General features: G+C 35.4%; 1 protein-coding gene across 1 annotated transcript in view; it reads left to right on the top strand.

Moving 5' to 3' along the window:
* The window catches only part of MPP7 (MAGUK p55 scaffold protein 7), a 249090-nt gene that overhangs the window by 180060 nt on the left and 48611 nt on the right, over positions 1-20419 (top strand). Inside the window, exons 7-11 of the mRNA XM_049777483.1 lie at positions 6800-6881; positions 7401-7486; positions 9406-9480; positions 9734-9930; positions 10402-10466. Coding sequence (XP_049633440.1) covers positions 6800-6881; positions 7401-7486; positions 9406-9480; positions 9734-9930; positions 10402-10466 — 505 coding nt within the window. The remainder of the gene's footprint in view (positions 1-6799; positions 6882-7400; positions 7487-9405; positions 9481-9733; positions 9931-10401; positions 10467-20419) is intronic.

The following is a 20419-nucleotide window of genomic DNA, read 5'->3' as shown; positions in this document are numbered from 1 at the left end:
TCACTCAAATATATTATTATTATCATCTTTTTTGTTGCTGTTGTTGTTTTTGTTTGTTTTTGGGTCACACCTGGCAGTGCTCAGGGGTTATTCCTGGCTCTACACTCAGAAATCGCTCCTGGCTCTTGGGACCATATGGGATGCTGGTATTCGAACCACCGACCTTCTACATGCAAGGCAAGCACCTTACCTCCATGCCATCTCTCCAGCCCTCTCTTATGATCTTTTTAATTAAGAAACTTTTAATTCACCATAATTTACAGAATTGGTTATATCAGTTTCAGGTAGTCAATGCTCCAAATCCAAACCGTTACTATTGTCCATGTCCTAAGATTCCCTCCTCCTTCAAAAACATTTTCTTGAGACCGGAGAGATAGCACAGTGGTAAGGCATTTGCCTTGCATGCAGAAGGACAGTGATTCGAGTCTCGGCATCCCATATGGTCTCCCAAGCCTGCGGGGGGTGGGGATTTCTGAGCATAGAGCCAGGAGTAGTCCCTGAACACTGCTGGGTGTGACTGAAAAAAAAAACAAAAACAACAACTTTTTCTTTTTTAAATTTACTTATAGTTTGGGTCATAAGTTATCTTTACTTGATCAGTTAATAAAGGTAGAGTAGGATTGTTGAATTAATAAATCTAAAGTTTATAAAATCTTGAAAAGTAGAAAAAATTTAATAGAGTTGTAATTTTTACTTTTATCAAATGTCATTTGTTAGTTTGAAGTTATTGAAGCTACACAATTGCCGAAGAAAAACAAAAGAAACAATAACCAAGAGAGTTTAAGATGTTCATAGGAGGATGTGTCTCAAGTAGTAAAAATCAGTAATAGGCAACATGAAGGAAGTCAGGATAAAGTAAAATTATGTCAAGCGAATGGTCTGGAGATGTATTATAATAGTCTGACTAATGATTAAAAAGGAGAAGCCATAGATCTAGTAACCCAGGGCTTTAGGTTATCAGTGTTAACTTAGAAAACAGTTTTGTTTATCAGACCAAGACACAATATGATAAAATGAATATCAAACTTGCTTTAGATGACTTAACAGGAAGTTATAGGGAATTACTCATAGCTATAAGTTACTTGACATCTCAGCTGAAGATCCATAATCAGAAAACTAAAAGAATATACTATTTAGGGGAGTTTGAATATTGAGATAGAATGTACTTGAAATGCTTCATAAATACTCATGCATTATGCAGGCATTATATAAATGTTACATGATAAGATGCAAGCTAGGTAACAGATAGCTGTGTAAGGAGAAAAGGGTTTCTTGGGTGAAGAGGAAGTAAACTTAGCTCCTATAGGGATTTGGTAATGGAAAGCAAAAGGGATGATACTTGAAGGGGAGTGATGGAACAAGAACTTAGAGAAGGGAAGGAAAAGGATGATCAGGACATGATGCATAGAACAGAGCTCCCTCCCTCTGAGCTAGGAGTAGTTGATATAATTCTAGATAATTAAATAAAAACTGTGTCTTGGTTGTTGAATAGTTCTGTCTTGATTCAGGAATCAGGAAAGTAGCTCAAGAGTTAAAGTCTGTGTTTTATAGACTAGAGGCTAATTATTGATCCCCAGAACAAGAAGGAGCAGTCCCTCAGCAGGAGCCCCATTTTTTTCAGTGTTTCTTATGTGGGTGTTTCTCTCACTCTTAGGACAGTGATTCTCCAACTTTGAAATGACTAAATTTAACTCAGTTGCCAATCGAAAATATGGACTCAGGGTTTGTGCTTCAAAAAATTTAGATAGGCAGGTATTAAGGTACACTGGGAATCTTCATTTTTTTTTTTTTTTGGTTTTTGGGCCACACCCGGCATTGCTCAGGGGTTATTCCTGGCTGTCTGCTCAGAAATCGCTCCTGGCAGGCACGGGGGACCATATGGGACACTGGGATTCGAACCAACCACCTTAGGTTCTGGATCGGCTGCTTGCAAGGCAAACACCGCTGTGCTATCTCTCCGGGCCCGGGAATCTTCATTTTTAAGAGTGGCTCCAGTGTTGTTGATGCAAATGGCTAGGAAATCCTACTTTAAATCCTTCTTGCCATAAGATTGTTCACTTTCATACAGTATCACATTGCTGTATTTTATGGAGTTTTTTTCTTTTGTATAATCTTAGGTTGTACTATTTTTCTGATCCATAGTTATCCTACGATCAGAAGCATTAGAAGATACTTCATTTAAGGGTGCATGTCTGTGACAAAATAACCCGTAAAAGTTGGAATTCTTTTCAGTATTTACAAATTCTGGAAGTGATTTCATCCATGGCTTAAAAAACATCTGTGTGCCCATGATTCCAAGTACTATTTCTCTCCAGGCTTTTTTTTCTTTAATCTTTAAGTCTGTTGTCCATCTGCTAACTTGATATCTCCATTTGGACATCTAATATACATCTCAGTCCTCAAGATCCTGAAGTAAATTGATCTTTGTCCCCAAATGTGATTAACCCAGAAGATTTTATCACACTTGATGGCATCTAGAAGTTGCATAGCTAGAATCCACCATCAGTCTTTTTTGATACTACTTTTCATTTCTAACCCAGTGGAAACCCCCTTTGTTTGACACTCAAGAGCACTTGGCATCACTTATTTGGCCAGTCATATCCAAGCCCCTAGCATCTTTCATGTGATTATTATGACAAGCATTTTTCCCCTTGCCTTTCTTTTTCTTTTCTTGTCACAGTAGATATGAGAGACCCTTTTAGATTATGTTATGCCTGCTTTAGAGCCCTGCAGGTTTTTCCTGTTTATTTGGGAATTAAATTCAGAATCCTTAATGATAGCTTACAATGATTGTACTTTTTTTTTAATCTGTATTTGTCTCCTCCTTTAGAGTATAGACTTGTTAAGGAGGCTAGATTTTTTTTATTAATCACATCATCCTTAGAATAGAATTTGGCACATTGTATGTTCTCAATAAGAATTTACCAAGCTCGGGGCTTGAGTGATAGTATAGCAGTTGGGTGTATGCCTTGTATGAGGCTGACCCAGGATGAGCCTGACTTTGATTCTCAGCATCCCTTATGGTCCCCAAGCCAGGAGCAATTTCTGAGTGCATAGCCAGAGCGCCATCTTGAGCGTCACCAGTATGGCTCAAATATCAAAGAAGAAAAAAATTACCAAGCTCATTGAATCACAGAATAAGTCAAAAGGACTGGAAATTAAGCATGACACATTGAATAGATTTGTTCTTGAAAACAGTTTAGCTTATGGCAGAAGAAGGGATTTCTTACACTTAACCTAATTATCTCTTACAAGATGGTCCTTAATTTGGTAGCTCAAGCTATAATATTTTTCCTATGTATTTGGAATCTGACAGACTCACTTTGAGATTCACTCATATATTCACTGAAGTAATAGCTGAGACTGAAGCCTGTCTGACGGCATCTTGTTCCCATGTCCAGTGCTTGGGATGAGCTGGCTAGAAAGTTGAATGTTGATCAGTAGTATTGGTCAGTATCTCTTTTCCCCTCTTGTATTTTTACTTGCCTCATTTAGACTTTATCTCAGCATGGAACAAAGAAAGCATCCTGATTTATAAAATAGCGACTGGTTCCCACAAGAGCAAGAGTTTCAGGAAGTCTAGATTTGAGATGCAAATTTTAATGTCTAATAAAAATTTCAGCAGTAGTTGAGAAGGAATTTGATGGTCTCCACTGGGAAACATAGGTGACGAATGATGAATGTAGTATAGTAGCTCAGAAACGTATTATACAAAAGCTATAGGGTAAATATTACTTTATGATAATTAAAAAGAAAAGCTTGGAATCCAATTTCTCATCTTTAAAATATGGATTAATAACTATCTGACTAAATCCCTCTAGCACTAGGCATATTTTTGTGGGGAATTTTGAGACCCATTAAGAAAAAGAAAATCAGATGTAATTACATGAATTAGTTGTATTAAGACTATTAGTTTGGGGATTCAGAATGAATAATAGAGCACGTGGATAGGCCCCAAATTTGATCCCGGGCTAAGCATACCATCCCCACCCCAGCACCAGTGGGCATGGTTCTGGTGATCTCCAAGAGTTGCTGGGCTCGAGCACTGTTCAGAGTGACCTCTATAAATAAAAAGGATATTATATTTTCACTTTTGCTACAATATTTAAGAAACAAAAAATGCCAAGAATTTGTGAATCTAAATTTTATGATTATAACAAATATTTAAGTATTAATATTTGATGAGATATGGTACATAAAAACATAAATACTGACACTGTTGTAAACATGTTACCTAAATTATAACAATAATACAAAAATAATAAAAATAAAGGAAAAAATAGGGCTGGAGCAATAGTGCAGCAGAAGGGCGTTTGCCTTGCACATGGCTGACGCAGGACCGACTTCGGTTTGATGTCCTGTGTCCCATATGGTCCCCCAAGCCAGGAGAGATGTTAAAACAGGGTGTATGCTTAAGTTAATTGCCTACAGTGGTCCAGTAATTCCAAGCACTATCACTGATACTACGGTAGTATGAAAATGCAGATAGGTAACTGCACTTATTCTAAAAAAGTCCTGCCCAAATACCAGCATCTGGATTTTATTCAGTTTGGTGTCTGCAGAGAGCCATAGATGAAAGCTGAAGCAGGGCCATTGTTAGAGCAGTAGTTGTGGGGCAAGGGTGCAGCTGGCATGGCTTTGGCAGGCCAAGGACTTGGCCCACCTTTTCCTCCCAAGGTTGCCAGCATTCAGCTACATGACTGGTGTACACATAATTTTTCATGGATTGGTTTACATCCCTTATGAGTATAGAGTGAGTCTATGGAACTAACTGATACAGACATGGCTACTGCATTAGTGGAGTGTGGTTTCTAGATGCCTTTTTATGTTAGTATTTTTCTTTCCATACAACAATCCAGAAGAATAATTTCATGAACTTTGCAGTTGTTTTTTTCCCCTTTTTTGGTGGAAATTTCACATTGTTTTCATAGTGATATATTTATATTCCCACCAATAGTGAGTACACTGTTGGCTTCTTTTTTCTCACCTTCCTTGCTTAAGTTTATTTGTCTTGATAATTGTTATTCTAGAAGATATGAGGTAATAATCTCGCTGAAGCTTTTATTTGCATTTCCCTGATTAGTCATGGTGAGCATCTTTGTGTGTACCTACTGGCCATGTGTAGGTCTCTTAAATATGAGCTTGCGGAGATATCCTTCTGATTATATGTCACAGTTCCTCTGCTCTTTTTCTAATTGTAGTATTCTCTTTGTTTGACATGGAGTTATTTGAGTACATTATATATTTTGGATATTAACCCCTTGTTCATTATGATTTAAAATATTCAACTAGTAGGTTACTATTTCCTTTTGTTTTGCTGTAGAAGCTTTTGGTTGTCAAACTTTCCTATGTTATTTTTAATATCTTTGCTTCTTGGTTGTCAAATTCAAAAAGATATTTCCAAGGTTAATATTAAGAATCATAGCCATTTTTTAAAGGAGATTTCTGTTTCTGGTGATATTAAAATTTTGAATAGTGTGTGGGGTGAGAGTGATAGTTCAGTAGGTAGTTTATATCCTATCTGATCCTTCAAGTATTGCTGGAAGTAATCTATAAACACAGAGTAGGTAGTAAATCCTCAGCACAGTTATTTGTGGCCCAAATAACAACAAACCCAAAACTTTGATAGTACGAGATGATTTTTTGATACTAGTGAAAATAGAGGTTCTGGTTTTCTGGATGTTGCTGCCTAGCTTTCCTATTACCATTTGTTGAAGAAACTGTTCTTCAGTACCCTTTTCCTGGGCTGTTGTTTTTTTATTTTTGGCAATAGGTCAAATGTGTGGTTTTATAGCTGGGCTGTCTTGTCTTGTGTGTTTTTATAATCTATGTATTTTTATGCAAGATATTTTAAATGTTCAGAATGTGCTTGGCACACTTCAGCAAAATTCCACTTTCATTTCTACATAATGTACCTCTTTAGAGCCCACAGGATGCAATGCGGGGGTGATTTTCTAAGCCACTGCCAGTTTATTGGTAGGAAAAGTCAGAAAATGACAGGCAAAGTAACCACTGGTACCTGTTGTTCTTACAAAGCTGCATTCATTTCCGTTGCTTCTGAACATTCGTAAATGAAAATCTGGATTCTTTTTGAAATTACTTCATCCCCCTTATGTCAAAATGTTCTCTTTGTACCAGGTACAATTGTAGTACATAAAAACCTTGGAGCAGTCGACCTTTTTCCCATTTTTTGTCTTAGCCTTGGGTAAAGAATATAAGTTAATTTCAGATTTTTTTATATTTTTAATGATGCAATTCTTTTACTATTATTAGTATAAGAGGAAATTGCTGAGCTGAAAGTCAGATGGCCTTGATTTTAGTGTCTGATTTGTCTGATCTTCCTCTGTGTGCTTAGTTATCTTTAGAACATATGTTTGCACCCCCAGGACACATAGACATTAATGTTAATTAATGAATTTTTATAAAGTGAATTAATGTTACCTTACAAATGAAGTAGGTGTGGAAGGGGCATACAATGATTTTAAACAATTAATATCCAAATAAAATGCATTTATAATGGAATGAAGGCATTAATATTTTTCTGAGTGTTGAACAGGTTAAAGAGTTCAAAAGTGGTTCAATTGTACTAAAGACTGAACATATGGTATAAATTTCTAAATCTTGAAAGGAGAACTCAAGAAACATGGGATCTGTTCCTTTTGCCTCATTCTTTTAATTTTTGGACATCATTGTTTTCTCTTTTTCCAGGTGAAGGCCTTTATTTATATTCCCCTCCACCCTTTTACTACTACTATTACTAAACACATTTATTCATAAATACTTTTCTTTTCCTTAAAAGGGAGCTACTATAAAGAAAGATGAGCAGACTGGAGTGATCATCGTGGCCCGAATCATGCGAGGAGGAGCTGCTGATAGAAGTGGTAAGAATTTAAGATCAAATTGAATAGTTTGTGTGATGTTTCCAAGATATAATTAAAAGAATAACAATTGTATGATGTAATACAGAAAAAAATTTTTTTGAAAGGTAGAAAACCTACTTAAATGATAAACCAATATTACTCTACTCTCCTAGTTTACAGGTTTTCAGAGTATTTTAAGCCTGACTTGAAAAGTACTGTTGAAGACATGCTAAAAATATTATGTTTTAGGTGAATATGTGTGTTTCTATACAAAGAATATGTTTTCCTTCTTTGCTTTCTTCCCTATTCTTTCCTAGCCTTTCTTTTCTCTTTTTTCCCTCCCTCCCTTCCTTCTTTTTTCTTTATTATGAGGTTGATTTCATTGCTATAATAGAGGTAATGTGACCAAAGATTGCAAAAACTTCTTTCTTATCTTCAAACAAATTAAAAGAGTCAAACAAATCTTTCTGCATGGAAACTAATACAAATTGCAGTTTCTTTTTGTAGGAAACACTACTAACCATATTTGTGTTTTGTCAGGTCTTATTCATGTGGGTGATGAACTTAGAGAAGTGAATGGGATACCAGTCGAGGATAAAAGGCCCGAGGAAATAATTCAGATTTTGGTAAGCTAATATTTTTATTTTAAATGACAGTAAAATAAAATGAAGGGGCCTGTGAGATAGCTCAGCCATCAGAGACACATACCTTGCATGGGTAAGGACCCAAATTCTGAGCACTACATTGCCCCTTCCAGCCCAGCTGGCCTGCATATCACTGGGTATGATATTTGTGTCCCTGAGCATTGCTTGGGGATCCTTATTCACAAAAGTAAAATTGGGTCTCTTTGTTTCTCTATAATTTTAATTTGGGAACCTCAGTGTAAAACTGTTATTAATAGGGTTTCATACATGAAACCCTACACTACATCACTAGCACGACATCACTGCATCTCTATCCAGGTTTCCACTTTGTTATGCCACTGTCCCAGTAACCCTGACACCAATCTCCCTGAGGTAAACTTTCTTCTGAAGACAGGTTCACAGTATCTGTTGCCTCTGAGAACTTGCTATTTCCCTATTTTGTTTCTTCACCTCCCATATTATGAGAGCAATCAGTTGTTCTCTCTCTCTCTCTCTCTCTCTCTCTCTCTCTTTCTCTCCTCTCTCTCCTCTCTCTCTCTCCGCTCCTTTCCTCTCCTTCCCAGTAACTGCGCTCAGCATGAAACTCTCCAGATTCATCCATGTGGCAGCAATTGCATGCTTTCATCTATTATTTCCAAGTCTTACTCCATTGTGCACATGTACCACAGTTTCTTTATCCAGTCATCTGCGTATACACAATCGAGTCATTGTTTTTCAGACTAGGTTCTGAATCCAGGATTTGGATTCATCAGTCAGAGGTTTGCCTCAGCTGTTACCAGATCCCTTTGTTTAGTTGAAAAATACCCTACTCTTTTTCTTACCTCAGTATTTTTATTTACAGAGTGAGAAGGAGTAAATGTATCACTGAAGTAGTCTAAAGATTAAATGAGCTAATACATTACTCTGTTATAGTATCTGTCCCAAATTAGGTATCTCATAGGTAGTAGGTACCTTTGTCTTTCTCCTGCTCCTGGTGATATCACAAGCTTAGTTGTGTTTTCTAGCATATAAACTTGTAAAATGGTTCATACATCATGTGAAATCTAAAACAGTATTAAATTATTTTAGGCCTTGACCAGATTTTCAATTTTATTTGTAAGGTCTAAAATTACCACCCAGGGACTGGCACTATAGTATCTAGGGTAGTCCACCTTCCCCCAGCACCACATAGAATCCTCAAAAGCTTCCTAGGAGTAAATGTTGAACACTTCTGGGCATATCACAAATAAATAAAAATTAGTGTCCTATCCTAACTAGTCCACAGTGAGTTGTGCAAAGCCATTCCTAGGCTTTTCATCATCTAACTAGTATGTTTAAACCTGGAATTTCACTCACTAAATAGTATACAGTGAAGATTAATGTGCATTATTTTTTTCCTGATGAGCATTACACATAACTAAATTATTTATAATTGGCAGTCTAGTTATTTTGTCCTGAAAATACTGGACTCGAGGATATAGCTCAAAGGACTTTGCATGCTGAAACACCACTTCAGTCCCTGACACTGCCTGGTCCCTACAGTGAGCATTACTAGTGGTGGTTCCTGAAAAATAATCCAGGCATAGGCCCCATCTGAGGCCACAAGAAACAAAATTATACTAAAAAGGAACTTCTCTGTGTTTTAAGGCATCGTGCATAGTTTGCTTTTTACATAACTATCTATGGATGGCATTTTAAAAGTGTGAGAGTACACAGAGGGAGGTAAAAGTGGATTTGGTGGTCAATATTTTTTAAAATGTAGTTGGCAAACTTTAGTGCTTTCTCATATTACAGGAATTTTTCCAAAAATAGTTCCCTCATTTCAACCTAGCTAAGTGTAGAAACTCCTAGATCATAAATTTTAGATGCCTTTGGTTTTCTTCCTATTTGAACCTTCTTCTTTTTTTTTTTTTTTCTATCAGTCTCAGTCTCAGGGAGCCATTACATTTAAGATTATACCCAGCATCAAAGAAGAGACACCATCTAAAGAAGGCAAGGTAATGATAACCAAGTCCTAAAAAGTTTTCTCAAAAGAAGAAAAAAAGACACCCCCCCCCTCTTTTTGCATTGGGAATGCTTGAGTCAGGGAGGGGGGGACGAGTAGTTTGTTGCCGTTTACTGCATGTGTTGTGTTATAAGAAGTTAAATGTTCTATTTTTTTAATGTTTTCATTTTAAAATCAATTGGAATGATATAGTCCCACTAGCATTTTCATTTTTTGTATTCACTTTACACGAACCTCTCTTCCAGATGTTTATCAAAGCTTTCTTTGACTATGACCCTAATGAGGATAAAGCAATTCCCTGTAAGGAAGCTGGGCTCTCCTTCAAAAAGGGAGATATTCTTCAGATTATGAGCCAAGATGATGCAACCTGGTGGCAAGCAAAGCATGAAGGCGATGCCAACCCTCGAGCAGGCTTGATTCCCTCAAAGCATTTCCAGGAAAGGTGAGCTCCTGGCACATCAGATTAGTCTACTGCCTGCTGACCTTTTGTTCTTCACAAAATATCACAGCAGCAGAGTTATGATCAAATAAACACTCAGACCTTGCCTGATATTCCTTTATAACTCGGCTTTGGATAACTGGTTTGTCTTAGTGAAGAATAACCAAAAACGATTTAACAGTACCAAGTCATTTTAAGGTTCTGTTATATTTATAAAGGATTTTTTTTTAAAAAATCTAATAGTTAATGCTACATGAATGTGAGATGGAAGAAAAAGGATATTTTTGGAGGCAAGATAATCAATTACATTTTTTAAATATAAAACTTATTATTTTAATTTAAGTTGCATTGTGATTGTTTTTCCCTCTAACGTTCTTTCCTCCCTCCCTTTTAAGCTTTGTAATATTTTGGTATTATGTTAGTTTTAGATCTATACTGAAAATTGATAGGCATTTTGACCTTCTCTTCCCCTAGGAGATTGGCTCTGAGAAGGCCAGAAATACTAATTCAGCCTTCGAAAGGTTCCAACAGGAAATCATGTAAGTTTGTTGTTATGGACCCAGGAAAACCAAATTTTGCTGTTTATGTTTGACTGAACAGATGTTGGTGGTACGTTAAGAGGTTTTATTTGTGAGAAAGTTTGACTCATTAGTTCACAAGCACTAAATAGATAAGTCATTCATTGAAAGGAGTGTTTGGTGTATAGCAAAAGCCCCTCACTCTTTAAGTTTGTGTGACTGATTTGTGAATTTAGATGTTCTATAAATGTAACTAAAAATGCAACTTTCTTTGAACCAGGACTTTGGGGCAAGATATTTCCTGGTTTAAAGAAATGTGGACAGTCCTCACTTTTCTTGGCACAGAAAAGTTATCTTTTAACCATTCCTGTTCTTTTTTTTTTTTTTTTTTTTTTTTTTTTTTTTTTTTTTTTTTGGTTTTTGGGTCACACCCAGCAGTGCACAGGGGTGACTCCTGGCTCTGCACTCAGAAGTTGCTCCCAGCAGGCACGGGGGACCATAATGAGATACCAGGATTCGAAGCACTGGTATTTGAACCACCCTGGGCCGGTTGTATGCAAGGCAAACACCCTACCACTGTGCTATCTCTCTTGCCCCCATTCCTGTTCTTAATTATTTTCTTACCTAGAAGTTGTGACAACTCTGAACTTGAACTTGTCTGTTCAGAGTTTTCAGACTAAATAAAAATTGTAAAAAAATGAATAAGAAAAAAATAAAGTAGATCATCTCCAAAAAAAAACTCATGTTTATCATTTATTTCTTTTGTTTTTTTTTTTTTTTTTTTTTTTGGTTTTTGGTTTTTGGGCCACACCCGGCGGTGCTCAGGAGTTACTCCTGGCTGTCTGCTCAGAAATAGCTCCTGGCAGGCACGGGGGACCATATGGGACACCGGGATTCGAACCAACCACCTTTGGTCCTGGATCGGCTGCTTGCAAGGCAAACGCCACTGTGCTATCTCTCCGGGCCCTATTTCTTCTCTTTTCAGCATTAATTCATTCTCTCAGTTTTTCTTTCATTCCAACACCCACACATATCACAAGTCCCCATCCCATAATTTTTCCACCTCATCTCCCCTAAATGTTTCATGGTTCTAGGTTACTTAAATGGCAGGAGGGTGGTCTCTTTGTTTTCAGGATAGACATTGTATATTCAAAAAAAAAAAAGAGCAAATAAATGGTTCTGCAAGTTTACACCAAAATCTCTTTTGAGTATTGTTGCATTTTTCACATCTCCTGTTTGTCAGTTTGCAGAAGCTTCTAGTCCAGGAATTAAATTCTAAGCGAGCCAAACTGCAGTCAAATATAAATCTCAGAAGCAAGCAAACACTTAAAGTGGAACTCTGGTTCAAAAGCCAACTTGTTCTTGCTCCATTAAGTCAGGACAGAAGGAAACAAAATACTTATCATAGAAAGCCAGAGATATTGTGACATCAGAAAGCTCAACACAGCCAAAATATTGCATTGTTATTAAGGTCGATGAATTTTCACTGGCAGCTCATCCAGCAAAGGAATTCAAAGAAACTTTGAGGCATCCACCTGATGTTGTCTTAAAGGGATTTTTAAAATTTAGAATCTGTACATTTCTAATGTGTTTGGTTCATTTGGGATAATGGATAGACTTAAAATGAAATAAATATATTGAGGCCAGAGCGATAGCATAACAGGCAGGGCATTTGCCTTGTATACAGTTGACCTGGGTTTTCAATCCCTAGAATCCCTTTAGGGTTCCCTGAGTCTGCCAGGAGTGATTTATGAACACAGAGCCAGGAGTAACTCCTGAACACCACCAAGTTTGGCACAAAAACAAAGGAATAAATATGGTCTTATTTGAGTCTGAATTCATACTTTAGTTAGGTTGAGCCTTAAGCATCTTCAAAATGAGCAGTTTTAAATAATTATGAAGCTTCATCTACCTTGTTTATTTTAGGTAAATGTGTGTGTTTTCAGTGAATAAGCAAACAGTATTTTTAGTATCCTCCTCTCCTGGTTTCAGTGTTTGTGGTGTGTGTGTGTGTGTGTGTGTGTGTGTGTGTGTGTGTGTGTGTGTGTGTGTGTGTGTGTGTGTGAGAGAGAGAGAGAGAGAGAGAGAGAGAGAGAGAGAGAGAGAGAGAGAGAGATGTGAGATCACACGAGTGTGAGAAACATAAATAAGCATCTTAATTCTAAGGGAGATGATTACTTTATGTAATTTCTTTTATATACTAATACCATACCTAGTATTTGATTCTGAAAAATAATTTTAAAATTTAATTTTGCCTGAAATGGTCTCATTAGGATATTACATCTCTCTTTCTATATGCACATATTTTCTGCCTATTAAATATTTTTTAGAGAACTTTACTGACTTTTTCCAACTTCTTTACTAGATTTTGAGTTAGTGATGAAAACTTGCTTGTTCTCATATTTAGATATTCTTTGGTTTAAAATAAAAAAAATCTAATAGCATTATTTAAACTAAATTATTCTAATTCTCTAGTGTTCTTTAAAAAAATAAGTCCTGTCAATATTATCCAAATTCTCTGGTGTAGTCTGAATATAGACTTGTTTACAGACTGTATTTCTATGAGCTAAAGTAGAAAGCTTCGATTTTATTCTCAAAGAATAGAAATGTCTTTGAATGCTGCCTTTTCAACCCCTGAACTTAGAAGTTGTGCAGAAATCCCTGTTCTGGTTCAGAACATTTTTAAAGGCATTGAAAAGCACTTAAAAAAAAAAAAAAGAAAAGAGAAGAGAAGAGAAGTACTTGGTTTTGTAACCTGTGTATTTGATGATAATTCTTTGTAAAACTGAATCTTGCAAAGGTCATCTGACTCATCTCTCCCTGGACTCAACATTTTGTACTTAAATTTTTGGAATATGATGTTGATGTTATGCCCTTCTCTAAATTATAGAATAATATGAAGAAAAAGATAGTACATTAACAAAATTTTATTTTTACTACTTAAAATGGAAATCGATTAGATGGATTCTATGAAAATTTTGATTTAAAGTAGAATTTCTAAAGACAGAATTTTGGCATGTTTGTTTTTAACATTTTGTGAAGAACACTAATATCAGTAAATTCTATTTTGTTTTGTTTTGTTTTGTTTTGTTTTGGGGTCACTCCCAGCAGTGCTTAGGGATTACTCCTGGCTTTGCACTCAGGAATTATTCCTGACAGGCTCAAGGTACCGTATGGGATGTCAGGGATCAAACTTAGATTAGTTGCATGCAAAAAAAGCACGCTTCCTTCTGTACTTTTGTTCTAGGCCCAGTAAATTATTTAGTTTATTAAAATTTACAAATGCAGTTAAAACACTAAAATATATTGTTAAGAATGCAATTTAAAATAAGTTCAGTAATAAATATTAAATTAATTAGTTCATGATTGTTTATCATGAAGCTATTATGATTTTATTCTTTGATTTACAGAATCATATCATTAATATGGAAGATGGCTCTGGAGCCATAGGGATTCAACTAATATCAACATAGTAGTCAAAAAGGAATGGAGAAGCTTAGTGTTTCTGTCTTTGTACTGAAAAATCTAAAGTTTTCATAAATAGCAGGGATAATGCTTAATGTCAGCCTCTTTAAGCTTTGAAACTCTCATCCTTATGCAAACTCTTTATCATGGGTAAAATTCATTGTTATTTGTCTATTCTCCTTTTCCCATAAGAATCTTGGTGTTCAAGTATTACTCTTAGTGGTACTCAAGCTTCCACATGGCAAGAAAAAAAAAAAAAGGAATCCTGACATATCTAATAGATATCCGGGAAATAGGAATCTCAAACAATTAATCAAAAATAAGAATCTCCAACTACTAAAACGAAAATCATGAAATATTAAAAGACTAACCATTTCCAGAATCTTAGAAATTTAAATTCTGTGCTCTAGGGTTTTTGTCTCATTTCTGTCCCCCAATTTTGGAAAACTTCCAAACTTTATTGGCAAACTATCCAGGAAAGAAGTTCAGAGTAGAATAATTCTTCCCCTTCTTTTCATCTAATGTCAAGTCCTGACATGAGATTTATATTAAACATATAGACAGAAGCACGAACCTAGAAGTCTGATGAACTTTTTTGGTGATTTTAAGATCAATATCTGAAAGACACATGATAAGTAAGAACATATCTTATGTCTCAATTAACATATAGGAGTAGTTTTTATGACAGATGCTTGGCAGCTTGTATTCTTGTGTTGATATAATTTAAAGCACTTTATTTTTTCCAAAAGCTTATTTTTATATAGTAGCATATATAAAGCAATATGATAACATCACCTCTTTAAAGGAAATATAAATTTATGATTACTTGAAATAATATTTGTATTATGAATTTAAATAGTTAACAACTGTCTAATAGCATAAACAGTGATGTAACTTTAATAGGGTTTAATTTATATCTATTTATATGTAAATGATCTTCAGAAAAGGCAGTTATTCGTATTTTTTACACAAAACTATGTACAGTGCTTACTTTTATAGCTTCAAAAGTATAAATACTTGAAATGTTCTAATACTGTGTGATAGATTAATATTTCTTAAAAAAATTTCTTCTTTAGAGACCTGGAGAGATAGCATGAAGGTATGGCATTTGCCTTACATGCAGAAGGTCGGTGGTTCGAATCCTGGCATCCCATATGGTCCCCTGATCCTGCCAGGAGCGATTTCTGAGCATAGAGCCAGGAGTAACCCCTGAGCACTGCCCTGTGTGACCCAAAACCAAAAAAAATTTTTTTCTTCTTTATAAAATTTTGATGGAGAGTGTAAGTTGGTTCATACTGTCATTGTACTCAGAGTTCACTCTTGTAGTGCTTGGGTGTTCAAACCAGGGTTAGCTGTATGCAATTCAAGTACCTTGCCCCTGTATTATCTATCAGGCCTTTCTAATGTTTCTTAAAGACTCATAAACAACAATGCAGGGTTTATTGACCTTTTGTGTTGCCACATTTGGCTGAGCTCAGGGCTTACCCCTGTTTCTGTGCTCATGGATTACTCCTTGCCATCTTGGGAAACTGTATGTGATATGGGGGAGGAACCTGTTGACCATGTACATGGCTGTACTATTACTCTGGCCCTTAATAAGATTTCTTGCATCTACTACCATGCCTTCCTCCAACAGAATGTCCTGTTACTCAGTGCTTCCCATCCTCCATCCATTTCTCCCTTTATCCTCTAGTAAGCTTCAGAATGTAGACCAGTTCTCAGGTCTATTGCCTTTGGCCATTTTTTACTCCCTCACTATTTTTCTTATATCCCACATAAGAGATCTTTATTTTGGGGTCGGAGGTAGATGGGTAGGTATGGGCCACAGCAGGTAATCATCAAAGCTTACACCTGGCTCTCATGCTAGCTATATACAAGGCAAAAGCATTACCCTTCATACTATCTCTCCTACCCCAACTTTCCCCCCTTTATAAGGATTTATTATTGTGGAACTAATAACAAAATTTAACTGCATCCAGAGTATATTCAAACAAGGTATAATAACCTAATTCATTGGAAACAATAATATTGTCACTTAAAATCCACAATCTGTCATTTAAAATTCAATCTGCCAACAAAACACTTAAACATTATGCAAAAATTAATAGCTATATGTGGTAGCAATATTTGGATCACCAAACTTTTGAAAATGTTTTGATGTTTTATTTACATAATATATAAGTAAAACCTAAAACTAATTCTGAAACTGTTTTCTATATAAACATATAATGTTTAGAAACCTATATAATTTATAAACATATATATTATGTTAGATGTAAAAACCTTTATATAATATGAACTTTCTAATGTTTATATGTATATATAGTAATTTCTACAGGTATTACTTTATACCTATAGGTTATTGTAATCTAACTTTTCAAGTTAAGGAAATGTCTTCCATGGCTGGAGAGATGGCACAGAGTTAAGGCATTATCTTACATGTGGCTGACCCAGGATGGACCACAGTTCGATCCCTCAGCATCCCATATGGTCCCCCAAGCAAGGAGCTATTTCTGAGCACATAGCCAGAGTAACCCCTGAGCATCACTGGGTGTGACCCAAAAAAATCAAAACAAAAAAAAAAAAAGAAGAAAAAATGTTTTCCTCCTGTCATTGTAAATAATGTTCATACAAAGTTAATTCAGAAATTTAACAATTGTTTATATTACACCAAGTCTATATGTTTAAAATTGTTAACATTTTAATATTGGTGATAATAATTTTAATAACAATTTTAACATTGTTTTGTGTAAACAGAACTACATACTCTCTGGGTGATGCCAGAGTTCATTTTGTTTGGAGAAAGAAGGTTGGTTTACTACTTGGTAGTTACATATCTGAGTATGTACATGCCCAGGAGGTCGAGATGCAGGCTTTTCTAACTGCTTTTGCTCACTTCCCATCTTAATAAATTGTGTTCTCCTAAACCACAGTGTTCTAAAAGCCACATCAGAGTATGTTTGTGCTTCTAGTTTTCCCAACGAAAAGTTTCTAAGCCATATTGTCTCCAATATCTAATCTCTAAGAACTGGTTAACAGGTCAAGTATCTGATCTGTAGTCTATTAATCTATTATAGATTTTGAGGGTAGATTGTTCTAGCAGGCATTGTGAATATAGGAGAGATAGGGCCTAAGATGGATATTTTATTTTGCCCCAGTGAATAATATCACAGTCATATGAACAGCTTCTTGATATACCAAGAGTAATGGACACATTCCATTCAGTGACAGTCCTACAGTATGGAGAAGTTCCTCCCATTGAGCTGTCCCAACCCTAAGACCCTTTCATCCCATCTTCTGAAGAAAGCCCATAATGCTTTTTGGCTTTTCCAGCCTTCTCTCTGTGATTCTTAAGATCTTCCCAGTTCATTCACAAGTGTTCCTACATTGTTTCCAAATCCATCGATAATTGAAGAATTGAAGAACAGTTGCTGCACACTTTGTCATATTATTTTTTTGAACTTACATTTTGTAGTTGGGAGAAAGGAGCAGTAGAGAACAGGTCTGGGCAGTCCTGTTCGCTCTAGAAAGTTCTATTGAGAAAATATGATCCACTTTGATCTGTAGAAACATATTCTATTAAATAGAAAAATCTTCTAAATCAAATTTGACCTTCAGTTACTAGCCTATTAGTAACTTAGAATTGTTTTAGATTCCTTTATTTTTATAAATACTGTACATCAAATAGAAACTGGATGAAAGTAAAGAATTTGGATAGACTTGTATATGTAATAAGCTGGTGAATGCTTAGATATGCTTGCTTCTGTTGACAAGCATTTTAGGCATTTTACAAAAAGGCAAATTTTTTTCCTAAGACCTTTCATGATTTTTTTTTTTATTAAAAAGTATCCTCGGTAAAACAGAACTTCTAAAATCACGAAGAAAGACTTCATCGTAAGTTCTACTCCTTGACCTGTGCACAGACTGAGATCTCTAGATACAGAGGTCTGATTTTTATCATCCAGATCGGAGCAGAAGTTTTCCATACAACACAAAAACCCCAAGGGGAGAGTAAATGAACTTGAAAGGAGTCTATAGATGTGCCTATGCAGGAGAGGAATAAAAAGGGGGGCGTGGAGAGATAGCATGGAGGTAAGGCATTTGCCTTTCATGCAGAAGATAATCGGTTCGAGTTCCGTCGTCCCATTTGGTCCCTTGTGCCTGCCAGGAGCAATTTCTGAGCATGGAGCCAGGAGTAACCCCTGAACAGTGCCAGGAGTGACCCAAAAACCACAAAAAAAAAAAAGCACAAAATAATATTTTTTTCTTCTCTTATCTAGTTTTTGTCGATTTATATGTTTTGGTGTAGATATTTAAGTAGTTGTCCACTTTTTTATTTATATATTTACTTTTTCTTTCTTCTTTTCTTTTTGCGCTCTGTCATGTTTTTTATCTCAAGATCATTGCAATTATGTGGTGCATATCTTTATTGCTGCAGTGCTCACTTGATATCTTATTTGATACTTCTTTTTGAACTGTTGTGGTGTTTCACCTTTTTTCCCCTTCGTCTCTCAAACTGAGGATGAGAGCCTCTAGAAGGACTCTGCCCATTGTTGGCATAGTTGATTTTTACCCCATTTTATTACTTTTCTCTTCCTCAAACAAAACCACATAACTCGATCTATCTAGTCCCGCTTCCCAATTAGAGGGAGAAGTAATGGAGGTATCATGACCAAACAGTTATAAGATCACTAAGTAATAAACTAGGCACAAAGGGGGCCACTCAATCTAGAAGCCCTTGGGGTGAGGATGGAGGATAGGGGAGGCAGGATGGGAACGGAGGTGGAGGGAGGACAATTCAGTGATAGGAATTCCCCTGATTCAATGTTAACATGTACCTGGAATATTACTGTGAACAATATGTAAGCCACTATGATTAAAATAAAAATTATATTAAAAAAAGTGTCCTCAGTATTGGACAGATTAATTTACAGAGAAGTTATATGAATATAAATATGATCCTCTGTGATGACGTTAAAGGAAAGAAACTGGTGTTTTCTGGTTATTTTTCCTGTTTGGGTATTTAATAAGCTCTATGAGGTTTTTGACTTTTTTACTTCGTAAGTGTATAGTCTTTTCAGATCAAGACCAATGGTGTCTAAAATGTGGTTTTTCATAAATTCTGTTCTTTAAATAAGTTTAAAATACATTTGTTTTTTTCCTTTGGCTTTTCTAAGATGAGGAAACAGTTGAGTGTGGTAGGTGGATTTTTTTTCCTTTCTTGGATGCAGTGTCTTCCCACTTCAACTGTATTTTCTGCATATTTAATCATTTCCTTTCTCATTTTCTTTGTGCTTCTCAGAGGAAATTAAAGGTACATGTATAAAAGTTTCCCTGCATAGCCTAGTAACTTTATTAGTGTGCATATGTATAGAATTAAACTGAATATAGAAATAATTTCTGAGAGATTATTATGTCCATTCCTTGTTTTAACAATTTAGTACCCACAAAAAAAAAGTCAAGGTTGGACTTCGTTTTAGAAAAAATATTTGGCTTCATATAACAGAAATAGAAAACTAATCTGAAATAGTACCTCATGCTTCTTAAATTTGTTATTAGTCACAAAAGAAGGTGAATAAAACCATTAATTCAGATTTTTTTTTAGCAAAGATATAGGTATATTTCATTTCTGCTCAGGCTGTGATGTTTTAGAAGTATTTTATGTAAAGATTGGAGATCTAAAATAAAACTTTTACTACTTAAAAGTTGAAAGGTATACACAATTATGTATTCAATGCCAAGAAATCATAGCATGTTGTTACAGAATGCTTTCATCTCTGTTTTTTAAAAAATGAAATATGTTTTTATTTCTTCCCTTGATAGAATCTCTCCCTCTTTTAAAAATTTTTATTGAGTCACCATGACTCAAAGTTACAAAATGATTCTCCCTTTCAAAAAGATAGAACACATCTTAATCATAACCTTTCTATCTAATCCAGTGAGCCCAAACAAATGTATTTTTTGGTATTTTCAGATAAAAACCATTTTTTACAAAATAAGTTGACTTTAGGGATCAACTTATTTTAATAATAGTGTTATAATTTTCTTCACCATTGAAAATCCAAATGGTTGAGCCATGTTTTTTATACTTCCTTTGAATCTGTATCAAGGAACCTCTGAAGAAGGCTGCAAAATTTTTTGCATGTTTCAAAATCTATTAAAGCTTAAATATAAAACAATGTTTTATGTTTAAGAGTGCTACCATAAGGGCTGTGCTATGCTGTGCTTTACATAATTGTTTGAAGTAATTTATTTTTATTTATTTATTTATTTATTTTTTGCACCTCTGGCTGGGCTTCTAACTATTCTGCTTTATTTCTTGGCTTTTGTTGTGTTTGCTTTTCCACTCCAATCCAGAAGATGCTGACTCTGCTGGTAACAACAGTGGAACCTATATAGGTGAGCAATTGGTCATGGAAGAAGATTTTTTTTTCTTTCTGTTGCTTTCTTCAAAACCATAACATTGTTTTCTCTCTTAAATTAGTACTTTTGCATTAGCATGCTCCAAT

The sequence above is a fragment of the Suncus etruscus genome, chromosome 7, assembly GCF_024139225.1.
Source record: "Suncus etruscus isolate mSunEtr1 chromosome 7, mSunEtr1.pri.cur, whole genome shotgun sequence".
Taxonomy (NCBI): domain Eukaryota; kingdom Metazoa; phylum Chordata; class Mammalia; order Eulipotyphla; family Soricidae; genus Suncus; species Suncus etruscus.
This window is presented reverse-complemented; position numbering and strand designations above follow the sequence as displayed.